The 20,609-nt window shown below is 37.4% G+C and overlaps 1 protein-coding gene across 1 annotated transcript in view; it reads right to left on the bottom strand.

The window, feature by feature from the left end:
- The window catches only part of FAM83B (family with sequence similarity 83 member B), a 56,101-nt gene that overhangs the window by 16,806 nt on the left and 18,686 nt on the right, over nt 1-20,609 (bottom strand). Inside the window, exon 3 of the mRNA XM_063389379.1 lies at nt 2,739-2,903. Within this exon, the coding sequence (XP_063245449.1) occupies nt 2,739-2,903 (165 nt within the window). The remainder of the gene's footprint in view (nt 1-2,738; nt 2,904-20,609) is intronic.

Below are 20,609 nucleotides of genomic sequence, written 5' to 3'. Positions count from 1 at the left end.
AGTAGGAGCCATGCATGAGACCTGCTTGTAACCTGGTTTTTTTCACCAGTGTTACCAAAGTCATCAAAAGTTTTCCTTTTCTTTCCAATTCTGACTTTGAATATGACTCAATGACCACTCAGGACTTGACTGGAGTCTGGTCCTTATCACCAAAGTCTGCTCACAGGTACAACATCATCCTGTGAGTAGCTATTCAGTAACCAAATCTGCCTTAGACGTGGAAGTACTGGAAAACTTCAGATGACTTTGGTAACACTCGTGAAAAAAAACAGGTTACAAGCAGGTCTCATGAGTGACTCCTACTGTGTATTTAAACATGCATATCTCGGAGTAGAATTCACAGAAGGAAAGTAAAATCAATTAGTGGTTTTATTTTCCCTTTCCCACAATTCATTAAAAGTACTGAGAGGATTATCAGGTAATAAACAGGTCCTGCCAAATTGCTTTCAATATCCTCCTGCAGCAAAATGATTCTTCATTATTAGCAGAAGAGTAAAAAAGAGGTTTCTCCAGGGCATAGAATCTCTACCACATCTCACCTCATATCAAATAAAATACCTGCATCTCATTTTTTTTACTGATTTAAAGGGATGGAAAAAAAGACAGAGGTGTTGATTCTGAAAAGCTTTGCAGAAAACTCATCACGAGTGTATGGACTAAGAAGCATCATCCATACTCCAACAAAAGTGAATCAAACCATGCCAGATAATAACAAGACCAAAGCTGCTGGTGCTACAACTTCAGGAGAGGAAATAGACCCAATACAACTCTGTTCTCTTCTTGCCTTCACTGAACAGAAGGGCAAGACCAGAAGCCAAGAGTACAAGAAGTTGAAGGTATTTATCTTTTTCTCTGAACTTTGAGTGATGTGAAAAAGGGAAAGGGAGAAAATATCTTCAAAATACTGGCTGTTCTTTCATAGTCACCTGCATTTCCCTTTTATCCTCCAAAAAGACACAGGAATTAATGTAGGAGTAGTAAACTGCTATTCTCAGAGCAACAGTCACTGGGAGTAGCCCATGGATGAGAAGACCATTAATTTGAACAGCTTTATTACAAGCTAAACTGGAAACTCAGCACACAACAGGATTACTGCTTAGCTCTTTGGCAGATTTTTTAAAATATGAAAATATTTTCTATTTTCTGATATAACTCAAAGTATTCTAACTTAACCTTGCAGAGTAAAGATGTATTTTATTTCTTGCACCAAAAACCAGAAATGTGTAAAACCCCATGTCACTGAAGAGGCTACATACAAACCTCTCCAATCCACACTAATCCATACAAAATTCACTCTAATCTATGTATATTATTTCCTTCAACCACAGTATAAATACCTAGAAGTCTATAAAACTGCCTTAAAAAGACAACCTTGAATCCAAAGAAGGTAAGCTTTTGAAACAGCTGTGGATACATACTGCACAGAATAAATTTGAAAATGCATATTGCATTTTTGAGACATCACTTGAAAGGTATGGTCCTAATTTTTTTATTTTGGAAGGACAAAACTCATTCCATATATAGACACAGACCATTTTTGGCAACCTCTATGGTATAATTAACCCAAGTAATCAGCAGATAGTGGTATCTAAGGTTCCAGAGTATGGAAGTATTGCCAAATACTGACTTCATAAAGGCATCACTACCAGTGTTTATAAAACACCATGGTTTTGGTGGTTTTTTCCAGAAGTTCCCCCAGCTCTGTGTATTAGGCCACCAGAGAGTAATTCCACACTAATAAGCAAGAAACAAGCATAGAAAGTAGAGTGGGAATACTTCTGAGGATGTAAATCACCACTCCAGAGTAAAAATGGGTATAAAAAAGAGTTTGCCCCAATCATCTAACAAAAAGTCCTCTTTAACCTCACAAATACACCACATCTCTATCTGATTCCTGGACTGGGTTCTTAAAATAGGTGCTGCTAAAAAGAGCTTTTGTAATACTTTTGACTGGCATGGACATAGCTTAACTAGTTACAGAGGCAAGGAATTTCAAATGGAACTGTGAGCAAAGGCAGTGCTCAGAACTTTGCAAGGAGACTCTTACAACATCCTTGGAACTTCTTTACTACTGTCAACAGTAGAGTAAGTCTAGAAGTATTTATGAAGCACCTATGTCAGCTCAGTGCAGCTCATGGTTTATATTCTAATCCCTGATAAACATCTGGGTAGTGCAGGACATCTCATGAAAATGTAAATTCCATCTTATCTCTCCTACAGGATAAAATTACATATTCAATGTGTAAAAGCAATAGGACAAAGCACAGACATGATAATATGGATTTTCAGGAAAACATTAATAAAATAGAACCTCAGGCCTCCTAAAGTATTTTAATGCATAACCTTAAAGAAGAAATCATAAAATGAAGTACATAACTTAATAATTTATCTAAGTTTTATTACTTTATTTGCAGGCAAATACAAGAGAAAGAAAGAAAAAAGCTTAGTTTTGCAAACAAGCAATATTCCTAAATACACAATAAAAGAAAATTATTTTATAAATTATATATGAAAATTATGTGAATCTATGAAATTCTCTTGTTTAGACACTTGAAAAAGATGCTTTTAAATATATATATATATCTGTAGAGAAACTTCTGCTGAGAGCGTACCTATTTACACCTATTTGTTAATTTTAAAAATCAGTATTCAGTAACCACTTTTTCAATAAGTCACTTTTCAGGGCTGTGGAGGAGTAAGTAGTGAATGTTCTTGCAAAGGAAGACAGGATGCCTTACCCTGAGCCTCTGAACTTGACAGCCTTGTTTCTCTGTCATCTTCAGAAAGTGACTGAAATTCGATTCATCAAGCAGGATATAAACTGCAATCCCTCTTGCAGATGCCTCCACAATTTCTCTAAAAATATCCACATCTGTAAACATATCCATAACAATGGCAATGACCTGAATCAAACAGGAAAGACACAAATTATTATATTGTATAAACCCATATACAGAATTCTTCACTGAAGCCTGCATTCAGCTAATACACAAATATTTTTTACACACTAAAATGTTCCATTTTCTGTGTTGTTCCACTTAACCTGAAGGATTTCAAGACCACCAGATCTTCTTTTTGAGAAATCAAGTGATCACTTGTGTGATGGTGTCACAAGTACCAATGTCCAGCAAAATGTTGTGTTGTGGGTTGTCTTGGTTTTGTCTGGAATCAAGCTGATTTTGTTCCTAATAGATGGTACCATGCTGTGGCCGGGATTTAGTGTAAGAATAATGTTAATAACAAACTGATGTGGTTGTTGCTAAGTAGTGGTTACCCCAAGGGAAGGGCTTCTCAGTGTTCCATGCTCTGCCAGTGAGCAGGTGCATAAGAAGCTGGGAGTCAGCACAATGAGGACAGCTGACCCAAACTGGCCAAAGGGACATTCCACACTGCAGAATGTCATGGTCAGTGTGTAAACTGAGGGAAGTTGGCTGGGAGGCTCTGATTGCTATTCAGGGATGGGCTGGGCATTGGTCTGTGAGTGGTGAGCAATTGTATTGTGCATCACTTTCTTGGGTTTTATTTCTCTCTCTCTCTCTCTCTCTCTCTCTCTCTCTCTCTCTCCTTTTACTTACAATTATTGTTATAACTAGCAACAGTATCCTTATATTATTATTATATTTTACTTTGCTTCAATTATTAAACTGTCCTTATCTCAACCCACAAGAGTTTACTTCTTTCCAATTCTCTTCTCCATCCCACTAAAGGAGTGAATGAACAAGTGGGTGTGTGGAACTTTGTTGCTGGTCAGGGTAAAACCACGACACAGGTGTGTGCAGTGACTGGTTTAAGAGGAAAAGGAAACCCAGTGAAAGAGAACGGGAGGGAAAAATAGCAATATGAATGCTGTGGAAAAACCTTCAAAATAAAATTGCAATATGCATTAAAAAAAACAGATAAAACTTTTGTACACAGGGCTTCTCAATCTTTCATCGTTTTCTCTAAATTCTCTAATGGCTCAAGAGCTTGAAGTAGCTAATAAGCAGACACTGAAGAGCTGGAGGCACTCTTACTGGGACAAAACCTCCTCAGCTTATGAGAGCTTGGCTCAAGGAGATCAGCATGCTGAACACCAGCTACCAACACCCTTCAATCCACAGGGATAAAGTAAGTATGTCTGATTAGGAAAAGCAATGTCCCTCTAGTGGTATTTTAGAGATATCTAAATAGATACATATATACACATATATACATGTTGTACTGTTGACATATCATTAGTAATTTGGGAAGAACTACTGTTAAAATATGAAAGGAAATAAGAGGAAGAACCAGTGTCTGTGTAACTTCTAAAGGTAGTGTTTTTATCCACTAAAAAGCTTTCATGGGAAGTTCCAGTGAGACATCTTGGGTGCAAATTCAAACCAAATAAAACCTTTCACAGATATCAGAGCCAGTTTTAGCATTTTCACGAATCTTTAAACTACCTGTACATCAACTTTAAAGGTGTCATTGTTAAATTGCAATCATCTTATTCTGGAACTGAAATATTTACCTCACTTAGGTAAATGGTGTTGCACACAACCAGGTGAAAGTTATGTCTCCAGTCAGTTGTAAGAATTACCTTTTTTGAATCTCCCCTGCTTAGAACTAAAAGTTTCATTTATGCCAAACATGTATTTAAATCACTAGAGACATAAATGAGAATTGGCTTACATAAAATAAAAGTAAAATAACAATGAAAACAATTAGAAAAGGTAAATATACAACCATTGAATAAGAGAAAAGGAACGAACTTGGCCTCCTCATTGCATGTCATGTGGTAATATGTCAATAAACAGTCTTTAGAAATCCAACAATCAGAGAGGAACTGAACAGCATCAAAGAATTCCATTCTTTCAAAAATACCAGGTAATATGCCAGGGCACTACTTAATTTTCTTTACTGACTTTTTGAAAGTAAAACCTAAACGTGTTTTTCTTCAGAATATATTTCTTTATCTAAGAACTGAAAACACAAATGTTTATCTTGGATCTCATCACTTTCAGATTTCATCGACTGCTTGGTTTTGTTTCTGAGATACACAGTGTTAACTGAACAAGGCAACCCTATTTATTCATCTGTGTTGTTTCACTTGCATCTGAGAAGAAAAATGCCAAGACAGAACAAGTATGGTAGGTAAAAAGATCAAAAAATAATCTGTTCTCAAATAGTCTGTTTCATTACCTGTGCCCCCCTTCCTCTGAACTCCCTAAATTATTCCTAGCCTTTGCTTTTCTTCAGATCTTCAAGAAATGGGTGCTCATTGCATTCTAGGATCCATTTAAATGCAAGAGAAAAATCCTGAATGGATTCATTACTGCACACTGATGCAAGTACATGAAATATTCGAAACATGCAGCACAGCCCTCAAAAATCATTCTAACACTTTCCTATGATAGATATCTATGATATTCATGTTTGCAGCATTTTGTGGTTGCAAAGACCACTAAACTGGAAAGATGCAGAAAAAAAACCACACAAATGCATCATAAAAACTACAAAACCAACACTGAATGGAACTAGAATGGCCATATCTATCTTTATGAAGAGGAAGGTAGAGAAATAAACACATAAGCAAGCAGGCTAGTAAGCTGGTGACATAAGAAAGATGTATGTGCATCTATGCACATATTATAGTGCACATCTATTCACCATTCTGCAGATATTTCACTTTGGAATGAACAGGGAACCCTCTTTGTCTTCACCAGAATTGTTCTTAAACCATTCAGTTGATTAAATCTGAAGTAATTCTGCAATGCATCAAGTAGTCTTGCAAGAAAATGTAGGTTTCACTTTCAGAGTTGGAATAGAGATTAGATTTTGAAACCTGAAGCTTGTGCTGTCTGGAAAGTCTTTATCAGAATTTGACTACATATATGCAAAGCCACAATGAATATCTGACAACCAAATGGGGATCCATTTGTGCATTCCCTACAAACCAGAGGTGACTCTTGTTGTAATGTCCTCATCAGGCTGCCCATTTACTCCTAGCAACATTCAACTGATGTATTAAACACAAACATAATTAGGCTCGGCTGCTGGAAAAGAGTGCCAAATTTGAGCAATGCATATGATACACATATAATCCTTACAATATGTAAAAATTCATTAACAGTGATAATTTCTGCATACTGATTTCCATAAACCAAAATAGATGTTTGACCATAAACTACAGGTTTTGATTCCATAAAGGTCATCGAATAGTCTGGCCTTTAAATGCATTAAATTTACTTTCTTTTTTTCCTCCTTTCAATAGGGGTCTATGTACATTTCCCCAGTTTGCCCACTTTGCAGAAAAAAGGACTATTGCACATGGGAAAAGACAAAGCAAACATGCTATTCAGGGTCCCAAATTTTGATTAACTAAGGAGACCAAGATTAGGAAACTCATTCAGTGAGGTATACTATAATGTGTATGTACCTTTAATTAAAATTGCAATAAAAGCAGCAGGATTAGTTACTTGCTGCATCACTTCAGAAGAAAAGATTTCACTACTGTGTTTTTACATTTGTTTTTGCAATTGCAGAGCTAATTTCCACCTTGGTACTTAAAAGAACACAACAGTGAATTCCAGCAAGGAAGAAAAACTGATATAACTCAAACTGCAGGAAAAGATCAGAAAATTGCCTATTCCATAACTTCTGTTTCTTTTGGGCATAACAATCCTGAGTCAAATAAACCTCCTCAAGGCAGAAAGCTCTAGTGTCATACAGGAGACTTCCTTACAAACTGCCACTTTTTTTCCAAAGCATATTTGTTTTCCACAATGCAAAGATCTTCTTAAAATGAGCCGCCCATGCTTTTGAAGCAAATACAGTGGCCTTCTAACCACTCTGGGAAAGGTGGATGGGTACAGCAGTTTTTTGATGAAAGCACCAGAATTCTGGGAGAATTTTCCAAACCTTGTCAAACTGATTATCAACCTGATCAAAAATGACCTTGATTTGGGAACAGCTAACAACCTTCAGGGAGGAGAAAATAATTGATAGAGCAGACACTCGCCGTGCATAATGTCACATAACACTGAAATTATGCACAGCAAGAGGGAACTACCACCACCTGTGTAGGTATTAGGTAGAAGAGCACACTTCAATGATCAACTAAAGTGGAGACAGGGAAGAAAACAGTTTTTATGCTAGTTTTCTTCTCCCAAAATTAAACTTAAATAATCTTTAATTGTTACTACTAGTATTTTTATGTTACCTACCCATTCTTTTTTTAAGTGATGTTTTTTAAGCTTAAAATTTGGTTTCAATGACATCCTTACAGAAGAAGACAATCAGTTGAAGTCAATAAGCACAAAATTACTCCTAATAAATCTGACAGTATGCTCAACTTAACCGAAGACAGCAGTTAATAGAGCCATATGCTATTATTCTTCTTACTGTCTTGACTATGCTTTGCAACAGGAAAGTTAACTACACACTCTACATTGGCATTTATAAAATATGTAAATACAGACAAGAAAGTATAATTTTGTTAAATAGCACTATTTTTATGCAAATATTCTAAACTATTTTTCAATAAGCTGATTTATTTAATTTGCACATTAGTGAGGAAAGTACTGTTTTAAAGCTCAATATCTCTAAACTATCATCACTTCAATACAGAGTTCTTCTCATTCCTTCAAAGTTCTTAATAATCTTCAATTGTAAATGTAAATTTACTTCAAAAGTAAATGACTGACTCCTGCACAAAGAATCATGACAAGGTTCATGAAAGACACACAGAGATTTGTTTTGAAGGTTAAAACAAACAGCTATAGCTGAAATATCCTGCATATACTCGCTGAACAGGAGATTAAGTACATGGTAATATGGCAAGAGAGTGGATGACATGACAGAGTAAACGGAGGCCAATTCAGTTCTGTGGCAGCAATCACGCTGCAGGGTAACTTATGGCTAGTTTGGGCCCATTCACGTGCGTTGCATTTCCTTAGATGGTTCTCACCTTCAGAAACTATCCAGAGGCTTATCTAGAAAAAAGTTGCCAATCCCAACAGTTACACTTATCATTGAACATCTCCCCTGTGTCCAGGGGAGGGTCACCAAGAGGGCACTTGTCCAGTGCAGACTACAGGGAGGAGCTGGGTTTTTCAGCCTGGAGCAAAGACGGCTTCAGGGAATCCTACAGCAGCTCCTGGTACTTTACAGGGAAGTTCTCCAGGGACAAAGCCAGGTTCTTTGCAGTGGTGGCAGGACAAAAGACAATGGTCAAACTGAAACAAGACTGGATATAGGGAAACCCCCTCACTCCCACAAGGACACCCCTGCAGTAGAGCAGGTTGCCCAGAGCAGTCCAGTTTCCATCCCTGGAGGTTTTCAAGACCCAGCTGGATAAGCTCTGGGCAACCTGTTCAGATACTACCACACAGCCATGCTTTAAGCAGGACACTGGGCTGGAGACCTCCAACTGACCAAAGGCTGCAACTCAATGATTCAGAGATCTTCACTCCCATCATTGTCAAAATGAAGCAAATTTTGCCTTGTTTGGGAGTAATTATAAACTCTTCTTTGTGAGGCTTAAAGAAAACAGACATTATGAAAAGGGAATACTGAGAAATAAAGGAGTTTTTCTGCTTTACTTCTTCCATCTTTGATAAGAAAAAAAAAAGCAGATTTTAATCTTCATTGAGTTTTAGGTCATCAAAATCAACCTTTTAATAGGTGTGTGCTGAAATTCAAGCATAAACATAGCAAAAGGCCTTTACTGCTAGTGCTCAGTAAGTCTATTTTGTCAACCCTTGACCGTTTCATTATCTCAGCATTACTACTTCTTCACAAATATAATTATGATTCTCTAGGTTATATAGAAGTGTGTGTCACTTAACAACTCCTTTGCTATAAACAGTAAAAATACAGGAAAAATCCTCTACTAAAACTGCTTCCTTAGGGGCAGGCTTTATTAGAGACACCTACCAATATCAATAACCTAGTAAGGAATAATGCTGAAGTCCTACCCTACGCTGCAAGGCTATTGACTTCTTGTAACCTACATGTGGCTCACTTTGGGCATTATATAACAAAAATCCATATCCCTGTGCAGTGCTTTTAAATGTCACCACCCTTTCTCACCCCAGGAACAAAGAATCACATCTCTGACAGAATTATTAGTTCTACTTTTGTTGACCTTTTCTCTGTTACTCGAGTCCTCTTTTTTGCAGATCTCTGTTTTGGGGAGAATCTCCTCGTGGCACAGGCTCAGGGCTATCTGAGTTTGGCCTTTCTCAGAGAGCAGGCAATTGCAGCAGTGCAGGAGGATACAGTGCCGTGTACCATGCTGTTAGGAACAGGCAGCAAATTGACTGGTGAGCTTCTGGCATCATAAGAGACAAATTTGGTCATCAGTGAAGACAACCTTCTCTCTAATAAGCTATATAATATGTCCCACAAATTATTGGGACATATTATATATGTTTTCTGCATATATATATTTTTTTCAATTATATTATGTTGGTTTTTATGGTTGAGGGTTTAGATGCATTTAATGATTTCTGCAATTCATATTAACAGTTCCCTAATAAATAATCTGTTATCCTTACTTTCTGGACCTGTTGCTCACACCAGAGTGCTTCTAAGACAGAAGTTCATTAATTTGGTATTAATTTGGAAAATTGAAGACAGCCCTGAAATGCTTTGCACAACACATCCTTTCATTGCAATGAGTACTTTGAAACCATTTGTGCTGCATGAATTGCTGAGGTCTCACAATGCAGTAACAGATGAGAAGTCTTGCAATAAAGTGCCAAAGTGTAATATAATGAGGGGAGCCTTGCTCTGTAAATACAGCCTAACACAATAATATAAATAGTAATCAACCATCTGAGTATTATCCTTTCTCCTACAATTCCTGTGGCCAATATAATGGAACAAATACTGAGATGATTTATACCTATGCAACATTCATGAAATTAATGTCACTACTTGTTGCATTGTCACTACTTGTATTATCATCATAATTGACCCCCTGAGATCTTATTTAATATATTTAATTTGGCTCTACAGACACAGAGCAATAGACAATAACTACGGAGTGTACTTGGAAATGTTCTTCCATTATTGCATTTTTAAACGCAATTTAATTAACTACAGGGTGAAGTCTGGAACTTCATTATTACAGGCAGATACACCACCTCAGAACAGCTCTCCCAACCCTCACTATCCTCTTTTCCTCCTCCTGCTCCAAAATATTTCTACCATTTATTCTGAGGACAGAAAAACCCAGGCTCTCAGAACAGAGTACACCTTCTGTTCTGATCACCAACCCTCATTTTATCATGTCACATATCACCTCCAAAACCTAAGAAATTTAAAGTAAAACCCAAGTTTATATGGACAAAGAATTAACTTCCGACATGTACCTTAGCAGTCTCCAATAACCTCAATAGCTTCTCTCTGCAACAGGACATCAGAAAAGTTCAACATCAACGAAAAATCATATAAATAAGTTCACTGTCCAGAAAATACAAACTAAACTTTTAGCTATCTCCTGCAATACAAGAAAAACAAATGCAAGCTATTAGAAAATTATGAAGGCAAGTAACCACATAAGGCAACTATACCAAAAGTTTTAACTGTGTTTACCTGTGTAGTCCACATGGTAAAGACTCACCTGTTCTGTCCCACAAATACATACAAAAGATGTGCACCAGGGGGACTTTCTGTCTATTAATAACAGGGGAACATGTTCTGATTCTGATGGAAAAAAATATTATGACAGTAAAAACAGGAGCTCTGAGGAAGGATGCAATTTTACTTTGAAAAACACTGGGAAGATCAATTTTTTACTATGAAAAATCTTGTTAAAACTACACTACAACTCTGCCTTTTGCTCAATTTGGCAACTTTTGCCTAGCTTAATATGTCTAAAAAAAGCAGATCAGAAGACCAGCATTAGCTCTTCGACAGGTGAAACTAAAACCAAAACAAAAATCCTCTGAAATGCACATAAGACTGCTTTCTCTGAAAAGTGAATGTACAGAAGCCTTCTGCATTACCTTTGAGGAAGCTATTGCAGGCCAAGCTATCGTCATACAGACACCACCCTAAAGTGAAGCCTTCTCTGTTACCTCTTGAAATTCACTCAGTTGGGAATTTTATCTTGCAAAACTTATGGGAGAGAGCTACATTAATTCTAGAAATGTGATCTTTATCTATGGGTTTGGTAGCTGTCACTCTGGCTGAAGGATTAGTAAAATGTGAGCTGACCAAATTACAGAAGACACCACCTCACTCCAGCCATCAGCAGAGGCAGTAATTCCTCTGAAGCTTTACTTCCACACATGCAGAATTCGGGTGTCAGCAAGTCATGGCAATGAGAAGATGGAAGGAGATATTCCAGGGGTTTTTCATGGAGACTTTCCACAGAGCATTTATAAACCTAATCCTTGGAATGAAAGATCTGCAAAGAAACAGTTGCTGCTCAGTTCTGGAACACCATAGACACAAAAATATTTACCTAAATCTGCAAAAATATGTAATGCATGATTAAAACAACATGCGCTCACAATGCTCAGTTTTAACACTTTTCTTCCTGCTTGCAATGCTCCCATCAACAACTAAAATGCTTTTGATATTTAGCAAGCAGATTGTGTTCTGTCACTGAGAAAAGAGGCAGGCAGAGGTCCTACAGAAAAGGACATAAGGCAGCACAGAAAATCCTTGGCAAGACGGAGAGAACGCATTAGGGACCTCACTCTGCCCTTTCTTCTCCTGCCATTGATATCACTGCTGTACTCCCAGTGCCATGTGGGCTGCAGCTGGATGGGTAGCGAGATGATAATATTTGTATTTAGCTCTTCAGAATGTTCATATTCAGTTGTTATGTTGAGAAGCTGCCAAGCTTTTTCTGAGGAAAGCAAACAGAAAGGAAATGCCAGGATTTCTGACAGCCTATGACTCTGCTATACCACAATGGAAATTCACGACAAAAATGAAAGGTACTTCTCTAGCCTCTGGCTTTCTCTATGATGAATTTCAAAGACTTGCTGCTTCAGAAATATTTTTTTTTATTTAAAAGGATATTAACGGCTTCAATATGTGGGTTCTCATGGGTTCTCTTAATATTTAGTGAATGTTTAGGCTACTTGAATTAATATTATAATGTTATACTTTTTATTTTAAATTTGTTTATAAGTAGAAGCACTCATTCATGTGTGCAGTATTTAGTGACTGCACAAAACCAGAAAACTGCAAAGTATGATAAGCCTTAATTATTTTATTTAAAAGTCTCACTAGTATGAGTTGACCACTGCAAGGTTAAAAACTCTTTCAATACCTGAAGTTATTATCTCACACCCGAGAACAAAGGAAAGGGATGCCTCAAATGCAGGGGGGATAGGGGGAAAGCAAAGAGACAAAAAAAAATTTAAAATGTACTAAAATTGTCCTTTCAAATTACTCCTGCTTAAAAATGCTCCTCATGCCACAGTAAACTACACTGGACATTAATACTTCCAAGGGTTCTTCCTGTGATTCCTTTCAAGAAATAAAATAATTGCTTATCCAAGAGTCAAGGTAAATGTATGAGATTTCAGCTAACCTAGAAAACAATTCCAGAGAATATTTTGGGGGTTTGCCACCTTCAAGAGTACATTTTGGTGGGGTTTCTTAGATTGGGAATGCACTGATGTTCTGAGTCAGTCTGCCTTCCCACTGATTCACTTGGTTTCCTCAAGAGTCCTGTATACATTTTCAACACTAAACCCCTCTTCCTGAGACTTTATATATGGAAAAATGCTAGACAATATAAAGTATATAGCTAGACAATATAAAATTTAAAGTATAAAGCCCCACCATATGAATGAACATTCACAGGCTGTAAACTTCAATCTATCACAAAGGCATTTCTTAAAGTATAGAACTTTGCTGGCATTTGTTAATTAGTCACTTGGAAAAAATGAGAGATTCTATTAATCAAAAGCAGATTTGCAGGAAGAGATGACTCAGATCAACTTTTCTAGACTAGGAAGGATAATTTTGCTTTTAAGTTTGCTTACACAAGAGCCGTGTACTGTTTGTCATCTTTGAGACCTTAACAGTAAACTTATCTCTGAAACTAAATTAAGTGGGAAGAGCTGAATATCTAATATTTGTATTTTATAAATAAGATACATATTTTAAATATCCTGCATGGGTTTCAATGTTTCTACTGGTGTGTATATATATCAGACAAAAAAAAATCCAGAAAAACGTAACTACATTGTTCAATTGTATAATACTGCCTGAAATCCCTTGCTCTTGCTTACAAGAATAAGTAGGTACAACAGGTACAACTTGCACAGAAGAGAATCTGAAGAGAAAGGCAGGTATATTAACACAGGGGTGGAAATAGTGCTGACTGACTCCATAGTAGGCCCTGGAAAAGAATGGAATTAGATGGAAATAAGTGTCTCAAAAGCATTTCTATTATTTTTGCATTTCTATGCACATGAAAATTTTGGTGTATCCAAGTCAGCAGACAAACCTGATGCGTTTTAGGGTGGCTTATGATTTAGAAAGACAGACTTTGGAATGCCCATATGCAGTACATTAAGCACAGTCCACATGGATGGCCTATCAACATTTTTAGCAAGAGGAAAAATAAAAGCATACAGTTGTGGAAGACTTGTAAGCCACGTTATGTTAAGACCATGAGTCTCATACCAGGGTGACCTTGCATCACTGACCACAAATTCATGCAAAGACTAGTATTTTCCAACATGGAAGGCATTGCATCCAAGAGAAAACAAATTATTTCTGTAAGTACTGCCCAATTAAAAGAAAAAAAAGTAAATAACCAGATATCAAATCAGTGAAAGGCTGCAGACAAATGAGCATGACCTGATTATATAACTGACTTAATGACAATAATACTGAGAAACAAGTCCTAATTACATCATTAATTTCTGAAGGTTAGTCCTCTACAGACACTCAAGACTTCTTCCAAAAGGTAGACTGCATAAGGAAAACTAGTAGAGAAAGTGTTTCAGAGATAAGTGTAGAAGAAAATGAGGAATAAAAAATTGGAGGTCCTTGCAGAAGATATTATTATATGTCCACAGAACCCAACTGAGACTAGAACCAATTCTGGTTAAAAACCTCCTCTAGTTCATGGTGTAGTGAAGGTAACACCTAAGTGAAAAAAGGAAGCCTCAACAGAGGCCCCTATTAGTCTTTGGAAAGTAGTAGCATAATTTCTTTGTCTTTAGGTTAAGAAGGAACATTAGAGTGTACTGCAATAGAGTAATATTTGTTGCAGCTGCAGTTAGCAGACCTGGATGGTTCACATGCAAGACAGCAAAGGAATTTTGCTGTTGGTCATTTATAATTAGACTTTTGAGTATCAGGCAAATAATGCTTACGGCCCCAGTTCAAAAAACAGTTTGATGACCCAAGCTGGTTGCTCACCCTGACTTCTGAAAGGAAAACCAACACAAGAGTCAATTAATACAGAAATGAAGGCTAATCACATATTTAGGGAAGGGTAAATGGGAAAACACTGTCTCAAATATTGCTTATTTCATCCTTTTTCAAAATACAGCTTTTGTATTCAGCTTCATACATGTGATTGAGAGTCAGTAATAGATACATGAGGTATACACACTTAAGGACTGGTTATTGGCCAGATGTTTAAAGCAGTTGTGAAATCAAAATGAAAATACTTTGATTGCATATATTTCCAGCAACGTCTAAGGCTCAATGATATTGAAGATTTTCATACTGCTGTCACAAAAGGGGAAGCAAACCCATTATAATTTACAGCTCATTATGGCCTATTTCTGTTCCCCCTTTCCTTCCTTCTGTGACAGCCTTTGCCTTACTTCCCTCTTCCCTCGCCTTCCCCTCCACCACTTCAGGCCCTTGATTCTTTCTTTCTCCCTTCTTGTCCTTTGTTCCCTCTTTCAAGGGGAGAACTCCAAATTCATTTAAATTTGAGACTGAAAAAACCCTGATATTGGATACTGAATGTGGGCTTAAGATGGGATCCTATGCATTTTATACAAGCTTAAAAATACTCCCCTTTTTATTCCACATTTTATGACTATACCCTTATGATATACACAATAAAGCTTGTGATTCCTGCTACAACTACTATTTGCTTCAATGCCACTAATTTCAAATCCCATACATGTACCTAAATATGTTTAAGGAGGCAAACTCAAGCAGTAATATCATTAGAGTAAACCAGAAAAATACAGAATGAAGGATGTTTAAAATTACTGGTCAAAGGTCAGTGATGGGTCAGTATAAAGGAAAGCCAGTGATCCTCTGTTATAAACAAGAGAGGATGAAAAATGAAAAGTTTCTGCAGGGTTTAGCTCTGCCAGATTATCTGTTCACCTTTAAAATTTTTCCAGTTTCGCTACATCACATAGTAAAATGCATTTATAAATAAAAATAGCATGCCTGGACAACATCTGTAGTAACATTTACGTTGCAAAAAAAAAGCAGCAGCAACGATGTCAGATCAGTCCTCTGAAACATACATTACAGACACAATGTATGCCTGCATAAGTCCATATGGCACACAGTTACATCTGAATGCCAGTAAACAACCCAATCAGATGATTTAACCTATTTATTTTTTTAAACATGCTGCCAATTGAGCAGGAACTTTCCCTGATACTCATGAGATGCAGATTACACCACCTGCTCACAGAGCAGCCACAGCTACTTGTGCAACATATTGCTAATGACTGTGTGCTGGCAGACTGCACTTCAATTTCACCTATTTTAAAGACAGGTTTTGAAACTAATTAATTAATTGTTGTCTGCAAATCATGTTCAGGTCCTCAGGTGAAATCCATTACCCTGGCATGCTAGATTATTTATTATATATTAAATGAAAAAGGAAAAAATAATTGCAGACTAGTCTGAAAGCATCAGCAGAATGTCCTGAAGATAAGAAAAGATTAAACTTGTTAATAAGTAATTATATGCAGCTTTTCAGGAAGAAAACAGATTCAAATTTTTATGCACAATAACATATGGAGCAAGATGTCTGAAATAGTAGGGAGGCAATTATAAAAACCCTGCTCAAACCTCCCATGAAGCAAACTGAAATGAAGAAGATAAGTAATGCTGCAATTCTTGTAGCCCCAGTGGAGTGAACAGTGAAGTGGAACTAAACAAGGTACTAAACAGAATTTAATTCCTGAATCAAATGCAGCACTTAAAGAATAAATCTACAAAAGAATTACAAGTAAAATTATTATTAAAGAGTTGTAATTTCAGTGCCAATGCTATGCTTTAAAAATACTGTATTTATAAAAATTACTTCAATTTTTAAATCCTTTGAAAACTTTTAAAGTGAAACCTGACAATTCTTTTTCAAGCATGAATCTTGCACAGGTAGTGAGTTATTTGAGAGAGTTGCAAGTCAAGAGATAAGCGACGGAATTCAAAGACACACATGAAAAAAATTTAAAGAAACATTTCTTTCTTACTTGTTTCTGCCAGGTTTTTGCTCAACTGATCTTTTGCCTCTACGTGAGCTGACTTTTGAATACCATCTCTGTCAAGCAAGAAGCAATACAACTTCAGAATTATCTTGGTGACAGTATGATTTTGTAAATGCAGCTAGCATCAGCTTTCACTGATCTGCATACAGCTCTTCCACAAGACCACACAAGTACTAATTCATCACTTGCAACTTGATACTGCAATTATGCAAAATCAGACGAAACATTATTTGATTCTTGTGATAAAGTCTGATCAGATATTTGTAATACTCCATCTTTGTTATCTACTACACTTTCCATTTAAAAGTAAAAAATTATTTTTAATGGTTACAAGTTCATTAAGTGTTTTCATAATGTTTTCTTAAATCAGAGCCCTCGGCCACCTCCACAACTGGGGAGGAGCGGACACACAGCCAGGCCCCAGATCTTCCTTCCACAATCCAGATTCCATCTGCCTCAGCCACAGATGGGCACGATGGTCTGTTCCTCTCATTTTTCTCATTCTCACAAGGATAGGATGCATAATGAAGCACTCATACAAGAATCACTAAAATGAACAATTATTCAAATAAGTGAATTACCACTGTGCAAGTATCTGAACCCTTTATACTCAACTGAGCTAATGACCAAGTTAATGGCAAGTTAATAAGGTTTTTTTGTAATGGGTAGAAGAGAAACATTTTATGACAGGTCTTCCACAGTACAGCTTCATGTATGTGAGAGCATTCCCCTTTCTACAAAATATTCCTCCTAATGTGTATTGCATGCCAGTTCACACGCACCCCTAACCTCCATTTGGGTAATGATAATCAGAGATCTAATCAGGAAGTCTGCTCAACATCTGCAAGAAATGCAAAACTCCTGCTAGAGCAAGGTGGTATCCTCCAAAACATCACAGCAGATACCTGAATTTAAGAATGGAGGAAGAAAATCAGTCTCAGGGGCACCTACTGCAGCTCTTCAGTACCTTTCTTTGCAAGATTCGCTGCCCATTTGTGCCAGTGAATCCCCTGCAGACACAAAACATTCCTGTGTTGAATATCTGTGTACCTCAAGGGTATACGTGCTAGGAAACAGGAGGGGCAGAGAGGAAAATTCACTTCTTTTGCCACCAGAAGCAAAACCTTTCAATAATAAGGCGTGAAAGCAGAAACACCACTGACCAAACCACCCATGGATTTACATTAAGCCATGTTGTGTTGGCAAATTGGCTCTGCTGGAAAATGTGCCAAGCATGCTAATCGCTAAATATACTAGACAACTTGAGTTGTTTGAAATAAGAATGGAGAGGAGAACACGCAGTATACACCTGTGGAGGAGAGGTGAACATTTGATTCCAAGAACACTTTGTGAAGTGTTGCTTTTTGATGCAAAATAGTGCCTTTCAAACAAATATTTGTTCTTACAAAGCACCTCTCAGGTCTCAGGAAACATCTTCCCTTGAGTAACCTGCCCACTCCGAGTTTATGCCAGAAAGCCTCTCCCCATACCAGACTGCTCCCTGTGCTCCCTGTGCAATTTGCATGCATGGAATTCACATTTTCTGTAGCACAGTGTGCACATGTGCATGCAGAGGATTGCACACATGCACACACACTGACTGAAAAAAAGGCACTTTATATTTTTTGCCTCTTTCCTTTAGATAAAAAGTTTTAAACCAGCACTGTATCAACAAAAAGTAAAGAAGAGCAATCTTTTCAGCTGTAGTAACAGGACAGTTTTTACCCTTTTTTCTTGCTTACTTAAAAAGGTGAACATCTTTTCCTGGTCTTCAGAGTGTTTCCCTGTAATTCTGGATCTGCTTTCAGATGTTGGTGCAGTGTGTACTCACTCAAGTACAGCTGTCAGGAAGGAATTTTTCTAAGAGTCTATTATAATTTTTGGTTTACTGAGACCAGCAGTTGGTAATTAAAAGATACTCCAGTCTCCTTTCAATTTTAGAAATGCAATATACATAATTTTCATTGACACAGGAACATTTTTTGCGATGAGACAGAGTCAGGTATGCAAAGGTAAGACTTTCATACTTACCTCGTATGTATGAAAACCTACACTTTTGTGGTGACAGTTCTGTGGGTGACTGAGCATTTGCTGAAAGAGCAAGGTGGTATCCTTGCACTATTTCAAGTGAACAACAAAAAACTTGTTTTCTTGTTTCTCAGTGATGCACAGAGAAACATTGTGAGAAAAAAAGTAACATCAGAAGATGAGCAGATAATGGGGAAGCAAACAACTCTGTTTCATATTTGGATATTACTGAAATATTTCTGCTTGAATGCTTGTTTGTTTGAAGCAAACAAACAAGCTCATAGACAAAACAAATACACAAAAGGTTGATGCAAAATATAAACTTTTAAACCATTGGAACCACCTGAAAAAGGTAGATTTCAGCATAAGCTCTTGAAACTGTATTCCCTACCCCTAGCACAAGTACCCCAAACTATCCATATGTCTTCACAAATCACTCTGAGATTACATTCATATTTATAGATGAGGAGTCTGTGTTCTACATGGAATTCATGTATACTTGGAAACATGTATACATGTTTTCCAAATCCTAGACAATGTATTTAATCAGAATTTTTTTATATTTGGTAAAAAATAAAAACATTCAACCCCCCATATTTCTTAAAGGACGTAAAAGACCTTTGAAAGGAGACAAATGCAGGGAACTAGAAAAACATGTAAATCACTCACATTTTATCCAGTTCTAGAAAACATTAGCATGGAAATATATTTTTAATAATGTTATTTACAACCTCCCGAATCATCCCTGAAGCAACTAAAAAACCAGAAACTTACTGAAATCTGTTTCTACTACTTCTCTGTTATAAAAGACTCTGGAAGAATTACCAGAAAAAACAAGCATCTTTTTTAATTCCTCTTAAATACACACAGAAGGCTTTTCCTCTGCAAAGCCCAAACCATTCCATAAATGCAGGAAGAACACTTTGCATCTATTTTTACCTGGGAAACTGAACACACAGAGGGCGTGTGTGTGTCTGTGTGTGTGTGTGTCACTGCTGTCCTGTGCAGGGACTCCTGAGTCAGCCCATTGCTAATGAGCTTTGCCAGTGGCACCAGTCTGGTCCCGCCCAGGTGATGGATGCCAAGGTGATGCTCCGAGCAGGTGGAGACGCCCTGCTCCTCGCGAGTGTCCTTGTGCACTGACCCCCACTGTGTGAGCAGATTCTCAGAGGCCAACAGCCAGGGACTGTGGAGAGGCTGAGCATCCCCATGTCCCTATGAAAGCAACCCCTGCAGCTACAAATCAGTCAGAGCATCAGCTCACCTCAACTCACCTCACCCTCCAGTCCTGCATTTAGAATTCTCTGCGCCTTCTCTTTTGGCTGACTGTCATGCTGAGTGATGAGATACACAAGCAAAAAGCTCAAGCAGGCTTGGTCTAGGCTTGTAACCTGGGTTTCCTCAAGCAAATTCCATCATTTACAGAAAAGCAATTGTCAAAAAAACCCCTTATCTCCTGGGCAATTATAAATTAGTTACCCAGAAGTGTTGATGGTAAGACTAGCACGCACTTGTTTCAAGGTCAGATTTATTCTTGGTATCAGCTCTTTGAAGACGCAACACTGTCAGGTTTGCGTTGTGCAGGGAGTCAGATGTCATTATCATTACAGACCCTTCTCACCCAAAGCTGTGAATCTCTCAGTTATATCAGCCTCTGCTGATTCTGCAGCCCAGAAACAGCTACAAAGATGAACAGGGAGAGGCCGAACAAGCTACGAGTTTTTAAAGGCTACAAACACTGATCACAGGCTCATTTTTACCCAGCTCTTTTTTCAAAACAACTTCTAGTAAAATCAGGTAGCATATCATATCTGAAAAGAAAAGCAATGACAAGACTCATGAAGAGGACACATGAACACAGTACAGGCAGCGGCATATAATCAAGAAGCACAGAAGACTGTGTTAAACAAAAAAAGCTTTCATTAAAATACCAGAATAACTGCTAGTCTTGGAGGGAGGTCATGTCTCTGTGAATGAGTTCAAAACTACCGGCCTGCCACTGGGATTTTGAGGGGCATGAACCTGGAGCATAGGAAATCTCACTAGATACTGTGCAAAGAGCCATTCACTTCTGATTCCCAGGCACACAGATCCCCAAAGCACGCCTAAAAAAACCCAAGGAAGCAAAAACTACAGATTCTGTGAAACACTGAGGAATAT

This window comes from Prinia subflava, chromosome 2 (assembly GCF_021018805.1).
Source record: "Prinia subflava isolate CZ2003 ecotype Zambia chromosome 2, Cam_Psub_1.2, whole genome shotgun sequence".
Taxonomy (NCBI): domain Eukaryota; kingdom Metazoa; phylum Chordata; class Aves; order Passeriformes; family Cisticolidae; genus Prinia; species Prinia subflava.
This window is presented reverse-complemented; position numbering and strand designations above follow the sequence as displayed.